At 44.0% G+C, this 17,390-nt stretch overlaps 1 protein-coding gene across 2 annotated transcripts; it reads left to right on the top strand.

Annotated features, from left to right (window-relative positions):
• The first annotated feature begins 1,481 nt into the window (after positions 1-1,481).
• LOC142257644 (uncharacterized) lies at positions 1,482-16,557 on the top strand. 2 transcript variants are annotated; one of them, XM_075329783.1, is made up of 8 exons: positions 1,482-1,553; positions 4,153-4,264; positions 11,510-11,614; positions 12,964-13,140; positions 13,223-13,346; positions 13,428-13,495; positions 13,697-13,799; positions 14,373-16,557. In XM_075329783.1, exons 3-8 carry the CDS (start codon positions 11,537-11,539, stop codon positions 15,479-15,481), a joined length of 1,659 nt encoding a protein of 552 aa, XP_075185898.1. In that variant the 5' UTR covers positions 1,482-1,553; positions 4,153-4,264; positions 11,510-11,536; the 3' UTR covers positions 15,482-16,557. The 2 variants fall into 2 exon arrangements, with proteins under 2 accessions (XP_075185898.1, XP_075185906.1); XM_075329791.1 differs by lacking the exon at positions 4,153-4,264 and having other exon boundaries at positions 11,512-11,614.
• The last annotated feature ends 833 nt before the right edge of the window (positions 16,558-17,390 follow it).

Here is a 17,390-nt window from a genome sequence, read left to right on the forward strand (position 1 = left end):
TGAGGGAGAGAGCGACAGACCCCGCACTACACATGAGGGAGAAGAGAGCGACAGACCCCGCACTACACATGAGGGAGAGAGAGCGACAGACCCCGCACTACACATGAGGGAGAGAGAGCGACAGACCCCGCACTACACATGAGGAGAGAGAGCGACAGACCCCGCACTACACATGAGGAGAGAGAGCGACAGACCCCTGCACTACACATGAGGAGAGAGAGCGACAGACCCCGCACTACACATGAGGGAGAGAGAGCGTCAGACCCCGCACTACACATGGGGGAGAGAGAGCGACAGACCCCCGCACTACACATGGGGGAGAGAGAGCGACAGACCCCGCACTACACATGGGGGAGAGAGAGCGACAGACCCCGCACTACACATGGGGGAGAGAGAGCGACAGACCCTGCACTACACATGAGGAGAGAGAGCGACAGACCCCGCACTACACATGAGGAGAGAGAGCGACAGACCCCGCACTACACATGAGGGAGAGAGCGACAGACCCCGCACTACACATGAGGGAGAGAGAGCGACAGACCCCGCACTACACATGAGGGAGAGAGAGCGACAGACCCCGCACTACACATGAGGAGAGAGAGCGACAGACCCCGCACTACACATGAGGAGAGAGAGCGACAGACCCCGCACTACACATGGAGGAGAGAGAGCGACAGACCCTGCACTACACATGAGGAGAGAGAGCGACAGACCCCACACTACACATGAGGGAGAGAGAGCGACAGACCCCGCACTACACATGAGGGAGAGAGAGCGACAGACCCTGCACTACACATGAAGAGAGAGAGCGACAGACCCTGCACTACACATGAGGGAGAGAGAGCGACAGACCCCGCACTACACATGGGGGAGAGAGAGCGACAGACCCCGCACTACACATGGGGGAGAGAGAGCGACAGACCCCGCACTACACATGGGGGAGAGAGAGCGACAGACCCCGCACTACACATGGGAGAGAGAGAGCGACAGACCCTGCACTACACATGAGGGAGAGAGAGCGACAGACTCCGCACTACACATGAGGGAGAGAGAGCGACAGACCCCGCACTACACATGGGGGAGAGAGAGCGACAGACCCCGCACTACACATGGGGGAGAGAGAGCGACAGACCCCGCACTACACATGGGGGAGAGAGAGCGACAGACCCCGCACTACACATGGGAGAGAGAGAGCGACAGACCCTGCACTACACATGAGGAGAGAGAGCGACAGACCCCGCACTACACATGAGGAGAGAGAGCGACAGACCCCGCACTACACATGAGGAGAGAGAGCGACAGACCCTGCACTACACATGAGGAGAGAGAGCGACAGACCCCGCACTACACATGGGGGAGAGAGCGACAGACCACAGAGGGAATATACTAGTCACTACTATAGGGATCTTTATTGTATATCTCTTTTTCGCTCCAGGACGTGTTTGTGTGTTACATTTCTATTGTCTTTTCCTTCTAGACCTGTTTCCTCTCTCCACATTTGAGTGGAATCTGAATAACGTTGGTTCCAGGGAGGCTATCCACTTCTTAAACAGGTGAGTTCTGTAATCGGGGTACACTAATGGGGTTCTGGGTTTGGTGACATTTTGTCAGATTTTATTCGTCAGCAATTAACTTGACATTCTACATCATCTTTTAATTACTTAGGAACCATTTATCCTAATTCATCTATTTGATTCCCAGCATAACCCGGTAGCACGAGTGTATTACCCGTCACCTGCCCGAGGCCCAGGCAAATTTTAAAGCACGTATTAATTATTATACATTTTTATACTGTTAACTATAAATTGTATAGCACCTTGAGCGGTGAGAGTTATATACAATTTTTATTCTACACTTTTATGTACCATCCGCGGTAGAAAACCAGCATGTAAGTTGAAAAAATGTGTTATGTCCGCTCCTGTTCTTATTCAGCTCAACCTCCTGAGGCCGTTCATCATGGAGGTGGATGCTTCTGAAGTTGGGGTAGGAGCTGTGGTGTCTCAAGGTCCTAAAACATTACCCAGCTTGCGGCCATGTGCCTCTTTCTCTGAAAAAAATTTCTCGCCTGCAGAGAAGAATTATGACGTTGGAATTTGTCACCTTCTTGCTGTGAAACTTGCGTTTGAGGAATGGAGGCATTTTTTGAAGGGAACTGTTCATCAAATCACGGTTGTTACTGCCCATAAAAATCTGGCATATATTGAATTAGCTACACTGTTGACCCCTAGACAGACCAGGGGGTCATTATTTTTCTTTAGATATCATTTTTCCATCACGTTCAGACCAGGCTCTAAAAACGTGAAGGCTGACGCTTTGTCATGAAGTCTGGATTCTATATCTTCTCCAGAACCTCCATCCTCCATTCTTTTTTAGGGTATTGTTATTGCCATGGTGTCCTCAGAGTTGGAGATAGAAATATGTGATGTTCAGACATTGGCTCCTTCCACTGCTCCAGAGTCCAAGTTATTTGTTCCTGTTTACCTGAGGTTGTTTGTTACAGGAATTTCATGACTCGGTGTTAAGTGGTCACCCTGGGGTCACGGCCACCTTGAGGGCTATTTCCAGGATCTTCTGGTGGTCTTCTATGCATAACACTGTCAAGAATTTTGTATCCGCTTGTGACACCTGTGCACGCGCTAAAGTAAGTCGTCACCTGCCAGCCAGGGAATTGGCTCCATTACCAATTCCTGAAAGACCGTGGACCCGTCTGTCCATGGATTTCATTACCGACATACCTATGTCTGGTGGGAAGACTGTTATTTGGGTAGTAGTTCACCAATTTAGTAAACAAGCACACTTTGTTCTGTTTTCGGGATTACCCAATGCCGAGACTCTCTCCATGGTGTTCATCAGTCGTCTGGTGATGTTGTATGGTATCCCCCTGAATATCGTGTCCGATAGAGGGGTGTCAATTATTTCTAAATTTGGAGGGCATTCTGTAAAAGATTGGGCATTGATTTGTCATTTTCCTTGGCTTGTCACCCTGAAACCAACGGGCAGACCAAAAGGACGAATCAGTCATTGGAACAGATTTTAAGGTGTTTTGTTGCAACTCAGCAGGAGGAGTGGTGCTCGTTCTAACCTCTTGCAGAGTTCACCTTCAACAGTCGAGCCAATCAGTCTACTGGAACCATGCCATTCTTTTGTAATTATAGTTTTCATCCCCATTTAAGAGAATTTTCTTGGATTAGTTCTGGATGCCCTGGAGTAGAAGTAGTCGTACAAAAACTTGGGTATGTCTGAAGGGAGGTACAAAAGAATATTAGGGTGGTCCAATTTCACCAGAAACAAAAGGATGATAGGAAACGTTCTTCAGGTCTCATTTTTAAGGTGGGAGATAAGGTGTGGTTGTCTTCCAAGTATATCAAGCTCAAGGTACCCTCGACAAAGTTGGGTCCGAAAGTTATTGGGCCATATGAGGTCTTGGAGGTGGTCAATCCAGTGGTCTTTAAACTGAGACTCCCTCAGTCATTTCTCCTCCTGAATGTTTTTCATAAGTCCCTGTTGAAAAAGTTTGTTCCCTCAGCTTTGTCTCCCTCATCCCTGCCTCCTCCTGTTCCCATTGATGAAGGTTTGGTATATGAGGTGCAAGAGGATCGTTGACTTTATACGGTCGGAATCCCTTTAGTACTTTATAAGGTATATAAACCCGAACAGAGATCCTGGGTTCCGACTCAATCAGTGACAGCCAGTCGATTGGTCAGGGCTTTTCATCAGAGGTTTCCTGAGAAACCTGTGGCCCCCCTTTCAAGAGGGTGTACTGTCACAATTCCTCTGTGCAGAGCATCTTGCACTGGAGATGATCTGCTGTGTTTTCTAGACTGCTGAGCTGGCATGTTGATTGACTGTGTAGGATTTCATTCTGGTTCTGAGAGGTGTGTGCTCAGGTGTTTCATCTTCCTGGTAATTTCCCGGTTTCTTTACTGAGCATGTTCCCCCAGAATCTTGCGCCAGTCATACATTCTGGTTTGGTAGTTGTGCTGTTACCCTGTGTATTTGCTTTGTTCTGATCTCTGTGTTCTGACCCCGTACAGTTGCTTGACTTCTCTTTGCCTGCTCTCTGTTCCTGTCGTGACTTCTTGGCCTTTGACCCTGGACCTTTATCTGACAACGTCTCAGTGTTCTCTCTGAAGTTATTACGTGTCTTCCTAGAATATGGACCCCAGATCGTGATCTGACTACAACTGAATTCTCCCTGTGTCCATACGTGTCCTCCTGTTACCTGACCGCTGCTTTCCTGACTACTCTTTCGTCTGTAGAACCCGTAAGTAGTGGGTTGCATTACAGTTGCCTTTTAGTAGTCTAACACATATAGCAGAGTTCATGTCCTACTGTCTCTCTTAAGAGCCTCGCATGATACGCATTTTGGCCACCACAAAATACTGGTTGTGCACCTTTCTTGATCCACTTTACAAGGGGAAATTTCCATCTCTCCTTCCGGTGTCAAAAAGGGCTAATAAAATGCAACAATACCAGAAGGCCATTGTTGAACAGTTGCTCAAAACATTCCCCTCAGACAATTCTGGCATCAGAGCGAGGTACTACTTCTTTGGACAACCAAGGATTAGAGAGAAGGGTCATGCACATCAGGTGCAACACAGGCAGGGGCCTGGGAAAGTTTCATCAAACTGTTCCATCACCAAGGGAGAAGTTGACGAAGATGGTGAAGGAGTATACCTAGGCGACCGTAGCAGCGTCCTCCTTGATTGCTCAGTGTCATATAACTATTGAGTATTTAAGCTGGACACGTGGCACAAACTCTCCTTGGAGGTGCTGGCCTGCCCTGCCGCTAGCATCTTGTCTGAGCGGGGTTTTAGGTCCAGCTGAGCCAACATAACATATAGGTGCAGCCGCCTATCACAGGAAAATGCAGAAATGATGACTCGGGCTGGATTTCCCGAGACTTTGTCACCCCTCCAGATGACACCAAGCAATCCTAAAATCACCCAAAATGTTCAGTTTTGTAAGTTGTATAAATGTGCATCCCTTTCCATCATAACAAGGATATGTGTTGGTTTTTTTTTGGTTCTCGGATCCTACTCCTCTTTTTCCACCGTGTCTTGATGCTCATCATGATATATATATACCCTCAGGGGTAATGTTTTGTCTGCCCCTTCACATAGTACATTGGCTCTACCACTCTCGGAGTGTCACTCCTTACCAATGATAACACAATATTTTGTAGGCCTTCTTCACTGTCTCTTCCAGTGTGTATCAGCGAGCCACCTTCTCATTTTTTTGTCAGCCCTTGGACATTGTGGGACACCAGCACTGACACGCTCGGTCCTATGTGGTCCTTAACCTGAGCTCTGCACCAGCTCCCTGTTACCTGAATAATACGCTCCACAGATCTCTTTTCTCTCTGGGCCATATTCTCTGATTTGTTCTGTGTAAACTCTCCTAGGGACACGTTCTATCTTTTGAGAAGCTGTTGATCTGCCTGGTTCTGAATTTGGCAGATTAAGTTCCCAGGGTTGAGCCGAGTGCACACGAACACTTCAGGCTCCTTTCCTGGAGGAAGCTGTGTATACATCAAATGCAAGAACATTATTAAAGATTAATTTTACAGACCCTAAATGAATCTTTGGATTTTGAGCTCCATTTTACGGACACTGGTTTCACGTGGGTATAACAAACAGGCCCTGAATGCGACTCACAGAGAGGGATGAGGCAGTGGTGACTTTGGACTGTTTTTTGTTTACACAGGCTGAGGTATTGGGGTGTAGGAACTCAACGTAAGCTCGCGGGGATACAATAAACACACTCAATTAATGTGGATTCAGGATATACAAGCAATGACTGTAACTCTTTATTAGCTTGTTACCTTGAAAACTACCCAGAAGAACACTCCTTTAACATATGTCATAACATTCGATTAAGCCCTGTCAGGTCACCCACTAACCTGGTTGACTTTCTTGAGAGAGTATCAGCGGAGTGGGTCTACGTCCCTCCAGCTACCACCCTGAGATCTTGGGGGTAACTGGCTAGAGCTATCGTCTCTCTTAAAGGGTTATACTATGCCCTCAGATACAGAACAAATCAGCAGGAAGCGGAGGCCACGCCGTGACCATGACCGTGATCTAGACTGGTGGCATCTGCAGCTTGACCATGTTGCTCGAGCTTGAGGTCTTGACATGTGATGTCTGCACTGCAGCTTGACCTTGTAGCTTGGAATCTTGACAGACAGCGTCTGCGGGCAGATCACTGGAGGGACTTAACTCACACACTCCACGGCTGGCAATCAGCTTACTCATTACTCGTAACATCCCTCATCGTCTGCTCGCTTCTGCTTCTTGGTGCCAATCCCACCCTTCTGCCGCTGCCCTATTCTTTTATATCTAGCTGCTGCTCCACAGTTCCCACTTAACCTAGTCCTCTTCAGAAACGCTTCCAAATAGAAAATACATTCTCATTTCTTGGTTCCAGCGGCTTCTTTGGGCAGCAGAGGGCAGTATTCCTTTGCTAGTCCCATAAGACCGATCTAAAAGTACAGGCTGTCGGAGCCACTTCTCTATATGGGGACGACTGGCCACGATACAGACTGTAGCTTTTCATACTTTATCCTAAAACGACAAAATTTGTAATTTTCTCTTCTGAGCTAAATTTTCCTGACACAGGTTACTCGTTCACGACTAGCCTTATTCCTAAAAGGACAAAATCTGATTCTGTAGCATCTGAGCTAAATATTACAGTCACTGGCCTGGGAGCTGGGAGGGTGTAATGACATTGTCTACGATTTTTTTATAGTCTTCTCTTGCCGATATTGGACCTGATGTGTGTCTTCCTCGTTTCTCGTCCTTGGTTGCACAAGGAACTCGGACCTCTGCTGCCAGGGTGGTTAAATGGGAATCTATATACTAAATTACTTGTTTGACAAGGGCCTTCTGGTATTGCACCATTTTACCAACCCACTCCGCCGCAGGAAGGAGAGTTGTAAAGTTCTTCTTGTATCGGTGGTCAAGACGGGTGAACAACACCAATTACCCAGTGTTGACCAAAGTGCGTATTACGAGCGGGTCACGGGAAAAGCAGCAGAACATAAAGTTATCCATGTGTGCCAGACTCCCAAAAGATCATACTTCCCTACCCCCAAAAGGAAGACGACTCTTTATCTATACCTCATCTCCTCCTTCTAACATTTCTGGAGCATTAGCTAACAACAATTTTTAAAAAGTTCTCCTTGTAGCATTGGTCAAGACGGATGAGCAACAACCATTACTCACTGTGGGCCAAAATTATCTGCCAATGAGATCAGTTACATTACTTGCAACACATTAAACTGATGATCTGTCCCCTAAAATTGGGAAGCCAATAAAAATGGCCCTCTCAAATTTATCTAAGGGCTGCTGCCTGAGGTCCCTCCCAAACGTATAGCTTACGGTTCTCCCAAATTAATAGTAGAGGGCTGCCTGAGTGCCCTCCGAAATGTACAGTGCCTACAAGTAGTCTTCAACCCCCTGCAGATTTAGCAGGTTTGATAAGATGCAAATAAGTTAGAGTCTGCAAACTTCAAACAAGAGCAGGATTTATTAACAGATGCATAAATCTTACAAACCAACAAGTTATGTTGCTCAGTTAAATTTTAATAAATTTTCAACATAAAAGCGTGGGTCAATTATTATTCAACCCCTAGGTTTAATATTTTGTGGAATAACCCTTGTTTGCAATTACAGCTAATAATCGTCTTTTATAAGACCTGATAAGGCCGGCACAGGTCTCTGGAGTTATCTTGGCCCACTCCTCCATGCAGATCTTCTCCAAGTTATCTTGGTTCTTTGGGTGTCTCATGTGGACTTTAATCTTGAGCTCCTTCCACAAGTTTTCAATTGGGTTAAGGTCAGGAAACTGACTAGGCCACTGCAACACCTTGATTTTTTCCCTCTTGAACCAGGCCTTGGTTTTCTTGGCTGTGTGCTTTGGGTCGTTGTCTTGTTGGAAGATGAAATGACGACCCATCTTAAGATCCTTGATGGAGGAGCGGAGTTTCTTGGCCAAAATCTCCAGGTAGGCCGTGCTATCCATCTTCCCATGGATGCGGACCAGATGGCCAGGCCCGTTGGCTGAGAAACAGCCCCACAGCATGATGCTGCCACCACCATGCTTGACTGTAGGGATGGTATTCTTGGGGTCGTATGCAGTGCCATCCAGTCTCCAAACGTCACGTGTGTGGTTGGCACCAAAGATCTCGATCTTTGTCTCATCAGACCAGAGAACCTTGAACCAGTCTGTCTCAGAGTCCTCCAAGTGATCATGAGCAAACTGTAGACGAGCCTTGACATGACGCTTTGAAAGTAAAGGTACCTTACGGGCTCGTCTGGAACGGAGACCATTGCGGTGGAGTACGTTACTTATGGTATTGACTGAAACCAATGTCCCCACTGCCATGAGATCTTCCCGGAGCTCCTTCCTTGTTGTCCTTGGGTTAGCCTTGACTCTTTGGACAAGCCTGGCCTCGGCACGGGGGGAAACTTTCAAAGGCTGTCCAGGCCGTGGAAGGCTAACAGTAATTCCATAAGCCTTCCACTTCCGGATGATGCTCCCAACAGTAGAGACAGGTAGGCCCAACTCCTTGGAAAGGGTTTTGTACCCCTTGCCAGTCTTGTGACCCTCCACGATCTTGTCTCTGATGGCCTTGGAATGCTCCTTTGTCTTTCCCATGTTGACCAAGTATGAGTGCTGTTCACAAGTTTGTGGAGGGTCTTAATTAGTCAGAAAAGGCTGGAAAAAGAGATAATTAATCCAAACATGTGAAGCTCATTGTTCTTTGTGCCTGAAATACTTCTTAATACTTTAGGGGAACCAAACAGAATTCTGGTGGATTGAGGGGTTGAATAATAAATGACCTCTGAATAAACTTTTCACAATTTAAAATAAAAATAAAAAAATAAATAACATTCTTTTTTGCTGCATTTCACACTTCCAGGCTGATCTACAGTCCAAATGTCACAATGCCAAGCTAATTCCGAATGTGTAAACCTGCTACATCTGCAGGGGGTTGAATACTACTTGTAGGCACTGTATGTGCCAGCCAACGCTCAGTGGTGACACCATTGCATTAAGTTTGGGTGCCAACCTCTGTGGTCAGGCATGGACAAATCGGAGTTTGTTTTAGGGAACTCTTAGCCTGTTTAGGGTCCATTAATTAGATGTCCCCTGATTTCTCCATCCTTATGTGTATAAGGATACAGTGGTAAAAGAAACATAATGTCCCTGGCCACAAGCACCGACCACATATCGGTTGTTCTGTGGACATTCCCATTAACTGTTATTGGATTTTAATGCAATGTTGTAGTAATCAAAAAAAACTATTTTTTTGTTGTTTGTAATTTTTTTTTCTCACTACGCCCTTTACCAATCAGATTAACTGATTTTATATTTTGATAGGTCAGGCATTTCTGAATGCGGTGATACCAAATATGTGTAATTATTATTATTATTATTATTATTATTACTATTTTTTCCAACGGGGCAAATGGGGAGTGATTTGAATTTTTAAGTTTTTTTTATTTTTGAAAACTTTTTTTTACTTTACATTTTTGATTGATTTTACTAGTCTCCTTTATGCCTGTAGTGTCCGATCGCTTGTGCTGATCAGAGAAATGCTTCAGTAGATCAGCAGAAATACCGTGTTCCTGTGAATGTCGGCACTCTGCCATCTCTCATAGGAAGTGAGTCATGACAGCGACAGGGGTCATCAGCTCACCCCGTGCTGTCACAACAACCCATTGGCAACCCTTGATCGCTTTTCCTCCGGAGTGCGTTAGATGTTAGATTGCACTGTCATAGTTTGACAGCGTGATCTAAGGGGTTAACAGGCACGGGTGGATGTTAACCGCACATGTCTGCTGATCAGATCAGAATGGAATCTTTTTCCCTTTGGCAACGCTTTGCTGCTCATGTCGTCCAAATACTTCTCAAAATTAAACTCCTTCTGATGAGGCTGAAGATACGCTAGCAGTAACACTGGCAGGATCCAAGTCCTCATTTCATGAGGCTGAAGATACAGCAACAGTAGCACTGACAGGATTCAAGTCCTCATTTGATGAGGCTGAAGATATGGCAACAGTAGCACTGGCAGGATCTAAGTCCTCTTGCTCTTGGTGTCCTGTAGCCCACTCATCCTAAATGCTACCTCTGTCACAGCTTCTATTCCTATTGTAAGCTGATGATCATGCAGCAATATATGATGACTTGGGTCCACATACACATTTGCCAGAAAAAAATTGTTTTCTTACAGCTGTGTCTCTCTCCGTTTCATTGAAGCAACAATGCCATCTGCCATTAAATCTCATTTTTTGGGATGGGCAAAACAGCAAGTTCTTCCACTCCTTTATGAAAATGCTGAGAGTTAAATTCTCAACTTGTAATTTTTTAGTCATTGTAAATGGGTAATGAAATAATTCCTTCAATACAGGCACCTGTATCCATTGATCATCATTTAGTGTTACGTGAGGGTTGGCCATGGCTACAAGAAAAAGGTTTCAGCTCAAGTAATCGCTCAATCATTAAATATGCGCTGCCCCACCGAGTTGCTTGATCGACAATTGCCCCTTTTCCAGCACGTCTCTTCAATATGGAATCAGTTTTAGGGGTTTTGGCAGCAATAACCAATTTCCTCACTGTGCCAATCAGAGTTGCATTATGTCCCGCTTGCAGACGATCTCTTATTGCCGGCTGCAGCTTGTGCACAACACAGCGCATGTGATAAATAGGAGAGAGATGTGAAGCTGCTTCAACAAGATCATATCATACTACAGGGTCATTTTGCTGTTTATTGATAGTTTAGACTTGCATTATGATGTATTTGCCTTAATCCTACTTTCCTGCTCACTCTAGAGTCTCTAGCAGTTCGAGATGATTGCGGCACTCTTTGTGTCTTTTACCCTTATATATAGAGGAGGAGCTTCACTACTTATCATGTAGCTGAAGAGCAGCACAGATTCATCTCAACTGAAAGCCGAGATCCTCAGATCAAGAAAAGAACAGACATTTATAGGACATTTCAGAACTTTCCAAAATTCATATGAAAAAATATTCATCACATTCTGCATTGAACCGGTGTACCCAATTTATTATATATTTTAGGAGTCTGAGTCGGTCCATCTTTTACTGACTCCAACTCCACCAATATGGGCACCAGCTCCGACTCCACTACCCTGGTCAGATCATCTGTGCCTGATGGAGGGATTAGTAAGGTTTCCCGTCTGGACAGTTTATGATTAACTCTTTTAAAGCTGGACAATTTTATAACCAAGGAGAACGTGTTGGAGTCGCCCGATCTGATGCACAGTCTCCTCCTGAGATCGGGTTCATTCGGCGCCAGCAGATAAGAGAGAAGACGACATCTGCACTGTTATATCTTCTCACATGATTTCACTTGATTTTATTAACGTCCCTTATTTTTTCAGTTTTTTTTCACTTGTATTGATTTTTTGTAACATTGTTTTTGTCATCTTCTTTACAATAAAGGATCTTCTATTGTTTTGTTTTTTTTTTCTTTTCAAATAAGAGATTTTTCCTGATTGACCCAAGAAAGATGAATAAGAAAAAAGACCAAATTATGGAGAAGATATTAAACCTGAGTCTGGAGATAATCTTCCATCTTACTGGAGAGGTGAGAGGCTCTGATGTCATCACATTACATCATTTATCTATGGGAATAACAGAGGATATGACCGGGGAGGTGAGAGGCTCTGATGTCATCACATTACATCATTATCTATGGGGATAACAGAGGATATGACCGGGGAGGTGAGAGGTTCTGATGTCATCATATTACATCATTATCTATGGGAATAACAGAGGATATGACCGGGGAGGTGAGAGGCTCTGATGTCATCACATTACATCATTATCTATGGGGATAACAGAGGATATGACCGGGGAGGTGAGAGGTTCTGATGTCATCACATTACATCATTATCTATGGGGATAAGAGGATATGACCGGGGAGGTGAGAGGCTCTGATGTCATCACATTACATCATTATCTATGGGGATAACAGAGGATATGACCGGGGAGGTGAGAGGTTCTGATGTCATCACATTACATCATTATCTATGGGAATAACAGAGGATATGACCGGGCAGGTGAGAGGCTCTGATATCATCACATTACATCATTATCTATGGGAATAACAGAGGATATGACCGGGGAGGTGAGAGGCTCTGATGTCATCACATTACATCATTATCTATGGGGATAACAGAGGATATGACTGGGGAGGTGAGAGGTTCTGATGTCATCACATTACATCATTATCTATGGGAATAACAGAGGATATGACCGGGGAGGTGAGAGGCTCTGATGTCATCACATTACATCATTATTTATGGGAATAACAGAGGATATGACTGGGGAGGTGAGAGGCTCTGATGTCATCACATTACATCATTATCTATGGGAATAACAGGATATGACCGGGGAGGTGTGAGGCTCTGATGTCATCACATTACATCATTATCTATGGGGATAACAGAGGATATGACCGGGGAGGTGAGAGGCTCTGATGTCATCACATTACATCATTATCTATGGGGATAACAGAGGATATGACCGAGGAGGTGAGAGGTTCTGATGTCATCACATTACATCATTATCTATGGGAATAACAGAGGATATGACCGGGGAGGTGAGAGGTTCTGATGTCATCACATTACATCATTATCTATGGGGATAACAGAGGATATGACCGAGGAGGTGAGAGGCTCTGATGTCATCACATTACATCATTATCTATGGGGATAACAGAGGATATGACCGGGGAGGTGAGAGGCTCTGATGTCATCACATTACATCATTATCTATGGGGATAACAGAGGATATGACCGGGGAGGTGAGAGGCTGTGATGTCATCACATTACATCATTATCTATGGGAGTAACAGAGGATATGACCGGGGAGGTGATGGACTCTGGAAATGTCTGTAGTGATATTATTAATGTCTCCACTCTCCATGCTCAGGATTACATAGTAGTGAAGATCTCTAGTGATCGCTGTCAGGCCCCTGTGTCTGAAGGACGGGGAGGAACCCTGAGCCCAATCCCGGGGCCTCCACCTCACCCCCGGATACATGTGGACATCAATGGCCAGAAGATCCTAGAACTCACCAACAAGATGCTTGAGCTGCTGACTGGAGAGGTGACACTGCTGGCAATGCTGGGACATTATACAGGACAGCACTGGAGGATTCTGGGTGATGACGGTATCATTGTGTTGTCAGGTTCCTATAAGGTGTCAGGACGTCACCGTCTATTTCTCCATGGAGGAGTGGGAGTATCTAGAAGGACACAAGGAGCGGTACAAGGAGGTGATGATGGAGGAGCCCCAGCCCCGCACATCACCAGGTAATAGACAGGACTGAATACACCCGGCCTATAATTATCTGTATGTAATAATGATGTCCGTCCTGTCTGTGTCTCCTGCAGGTCTCTCCAGTACGAGGACGACCCCAGAGAGATGTCCCGCTCCTCCTCCTCCTCCACAGGATCCTCAGGTAGATGGAGACCTCCCCTATGAGGTGTAGACGGCTGTGACCTCCTTGTGTTCAGTCTTGTTTTCTCCTCCAGTATTAGATGTTTTATACTTGTGTAATGAGAGCGGTGGAGACGGCAGGATCACAGCTGACCACAGACCTCACATGTCCGGATCTTATCTCCATTATTCCCGGGGACTTTTACAATATTTTGTTTTGCAGCTTTTGGATCCGGATAAAGATCTGAACAATATTAATTCTCCAGAGAGAAATGTGAGGGGCGATCAGCGGAGTAACGAGGAGATTCCTACAGATCACCGCCCCGGTGAGTACAGACCACCCAATAACGCACACAAGTCACACATTACTATTTTTACGTTCTTTGCTGTGTCAGTTTCTCCAGCGGTATATTAACCCTTCATGTACAATACACATGAAATGTGAATGAATCTGTGATCCCGGTGCAGGTGATAGCACGGTATGTGCAGTTATGTTATAGAGGAGAAATACAGCTGGACATGAATTCTGCCGATGTGAGCGAGGACGAGCTCCAGCTCTTTCCTATTATCCGCTGTCAGGGCTGATGAGGGGTTTTTACGTTTTAGGGACTAAATCCATTATCTACAGAGTACAGCTGTCTTTTTTTGTTGCCCTTTATATTAGGCAGCCATGGACACTTATGGTGCCAGATATGGTATTCTGAATATAATCAATATTATTTACTCATTTTATGTGATTTATTTTTGGAATTGGAGAAGAGTCATCTTGGTAATAAAATCATCAGTATCTGTGCAGCACAACGATACTGCAGTCAGGGGCCTGAGTTTACCAGTAAAAATGAAGTTTTAAGATGATCGCATTTACAATTAAAAAAAAATCTGTTTTATTCTTTTGACAGATGATTGTGACATTATACAGAATACATATGAAGAGCAAGTCATTATCCCAGATCTATCTTCAGTCCTTCACACCCAGGATCCATCATTTGATGCTTCTAAACAATCTCCTGATTCACTGCGAAATGTTCAGCAAAATAGAAGCCACACAAGGGGTGATCAACAGCAAAAAACTCACACAAGGGATAATACGTATTCATGTAATCAATGTGGAAAGTGTTTTACTCGGAAATCACACCTTGATTTGCATATAAAAACTCACACGGGTGAAAAGCCATTTTCATGTCCAGAATGTGGGAAATGTTTTACTCAGAAATCACAGCTTGTTGGACATCTAAAAACTCACACGGGGGAGAAACCATTTTCTTGTTCAGCATGTGTGAAATTTTTTACTTGGAAATCAAAGCTTGATGACCATATGAAAATTCACACGGGGGAGAAACCATTTTCATGTTCAGATTGTGGGAAATGTTTTATTAGGAAATCAAAGCTTGATAGGCATATAAAAACTCATACAAGGGAGAAGCCATTTTCTTGTTCAGAATGTGGGAAAAATTTTAATCAGAAAGCACAGCTTGTTGTACATTTAAAAACTCACACGGGGGAGAAGCCATTTTCGTGTTCAGAATGTGGGAAAAATTTTAATCAGAAAAAACAGCTTGTTGTACATTTAAAAACTCACACAGGGGAGAAGCCATTTTCATGTTCAGAATGTGGGAGATGCTTTGGTCAAAAAAACCATTTTGTAACACACATGAGAATTCACACAGGGGAGAAGCCATTTTCTTGTTCAGAATGTGAAAAATCTTTTAACCAGAAACATCATCTTATAGCACATCAAACAACTCATACAGGGGAAAAGCCGTTTTCTTGTTCAGAATGTGAGAAATGTTTTATCCAGAAATCAGATCTTGTGAGACATCAAAGAATTCACACAGGGGAGAAGCCATTTTCTTGTTCAGAATGTGAAAAATCTTTTAACCAGAAATATCTTCTTATAGCACATCAAATAACTCATACAGGGGAAAAGCCATTTTCATGTTCAGAATGTGGGAAATGTTTTATCCAGAAATCAAAACTTTTTAAACATCTGAGAATTCACACAGGGTAGAAGTCGGTTTCATTTTTTCTATGTGGAAAGTGTTATCAGCAAAAGTCACTTCTAATTGCACATCAAAAAACTGGCACAGAAAAAAACAAATCCATAACAAATCTTTTTAGACGACAGAATTTGCAACTATGGAAGCAGTCATTTTTTCAATTACTTCAGTCAAATCCTCCAAACAATGACATCTACAAGGACTCTGTATGTTCTTCCCGTGTTTCTTTCCACATTCCAAAGACTGATAGGGAATGTAGATTGTGAGCCCCGATGGGGACAGTGATGATATTTGTAAAGCTGTGGAATTAATGGGGCTATATAAGTGAGTAAAGTAAATAAATTGAGAAACAGTACAAGAAATAATACAACAGTTACTTTCCAGATAAAGTCGCATGTTATACAAAAGAGATGATGGTTCTGTTTGCAGTTGTCAAAAACATCACAATCAGCAAATAGAATCCAGATATCATCTATATATCCAGCCATGTGCACAGAACATTATACATTAATGGAGAACTGTATCCTAAAACTTGTTACCAATCAACAATTTGCTGTAAAGTATATGGGTTTATTCACCTGTTTTCCTTTTGATGGTCCGATATTTCATCAGAACTTGCGGAGGTGAGATTGAGCTGGTCGGCATAGTGTATAAATATATGAGTTTGTGACAATTTGTTAGCACACTTTCTAATTTTTGAAAATTATCCTTAGGTTTGTGTACTATGAATAGGGACTTTGAGGTTGTAGTCGAAGGATGATGTTACCACCATCATCAGGATAAAAAAAGCTTGTAATAGAAAAGCAGAGGGAGGCAGAGGCCATCTCTTACATTAGAGTGGTCGTCCATTACCCTGACTCAGTTACTGGATTTCTCATAAATGCTGAAAGATAGTAACTCCAAAGATTTTATGCCTTTCTGCTTTGCTTCCTGCCCCCGACATCCGCTCTACTGTCTCAGCCGTCTCTCTATAGTGGCCCCCACTAGTAGTCTCCTCTCCTCCTGACCAGCCGACATCCGGCTGTTAGTGACTTCGCGCCTCCCCAGCATCTCCTGCATTACATGGAAGGTAATAAATAAATTCTCTATTTTCCAATAATGTCTTTCTTGTCAGCCTGTGTGATGATTTCTGCTTAGTTTTTTTTTGTTATTACATTCCTGGTCAGGCTTTTCACGCTTTCAGAGGTTGAAGCTATTATTCTCCTACTTGTCAGAGTTACTGGATCACTCCGAGCCTGTACACGTTATAGAGCTCAATTATTGCAGAGCTGTCATCCCTAGTACAAAGTATACACCGATGATTGATACCAATAAAGAGATGTAAAACAGAATGGACAGTAACTAAATTTTCAGATTTTTATTGTAGGAGTAAAAGTAGAGGACTCATCACCTATAGAAGCATCATTAGCACCAAAGATCAGGGCACATTAATAGAACTACTATCTATGATTTATTAATTATGTTCTCAATTGCTATATATGGTATATACAGTGTATCCACCCATAGCCTGGCATAGAAGTGGTGTCTAGGTATAGTAAAGTAGCCATGCACTACGCAATGAAACCACCTATAGCGCCACCTGGTGGAAAACAACGGAGTTAGCATTTTTATCTCGAAAAAGGAACGAGATAGAGAAAAAAAGTGAATTCAAAATTGTAGGGTATCATAGATTCAATACGAATCGACACCTTGCATACAGAAATGCTATGATATGAAACCCATGACCCCCCAAAACATTGCTGGTCACGCATATGGCGCTCATTTAACTTTGATGCTCAAAGTGGCCCCCGTCAGCTGCAATGCACATCTGGACAGCATACTGTATCTTGCTGCACGTTGTGCTATATGGTAGGTGACACGTTTGCACAAGCATCTGTGATACGTCATCGTAGGTCCTGCAATGTTTGTGGAGGGGTCGCA

Source organism: Anomaloglossus baeobatrachus, chromosome 1, assembly GCF_048569485.1.
Source record: "Anomaloglossus baeobatrachus isolate aAnoBae1 chromosome 1, aAnoBae1.hap1, whole genome shotgun sequence".
Lineage (NCBI taxonomy): Eukaryota > Metazoa > Chordata > Amphibia > Anura > Aromobatidae > Anomaloglossus > Anomaloglossus baeobatrachus.

Excerpts from the sequence above, each read along its gene's own strand:
- LOC142257644 (XM_075329783.1), top strand. The coding sequence starts at position 11,537 with ATGAATAAGAAAAAAGACCAAATTATGGAGAAGATATTAAACCTGAGT. Across the intron at positions 11,615-12,963 it reads TCTTCCATCTTACTGGAGAG|GATTACATAGTAGTGAAGAT; the intron begins GTGAGAGGCTCT and ends CTCCATGCTCAG. Across the intron at positions 13,800-14,372 it reads TCCTACAGATCACCGCCCCG|ATGATTGTGACATTATACAG; the intron begins GTGAGTACAGAC and ends TTCTTTTGACAG.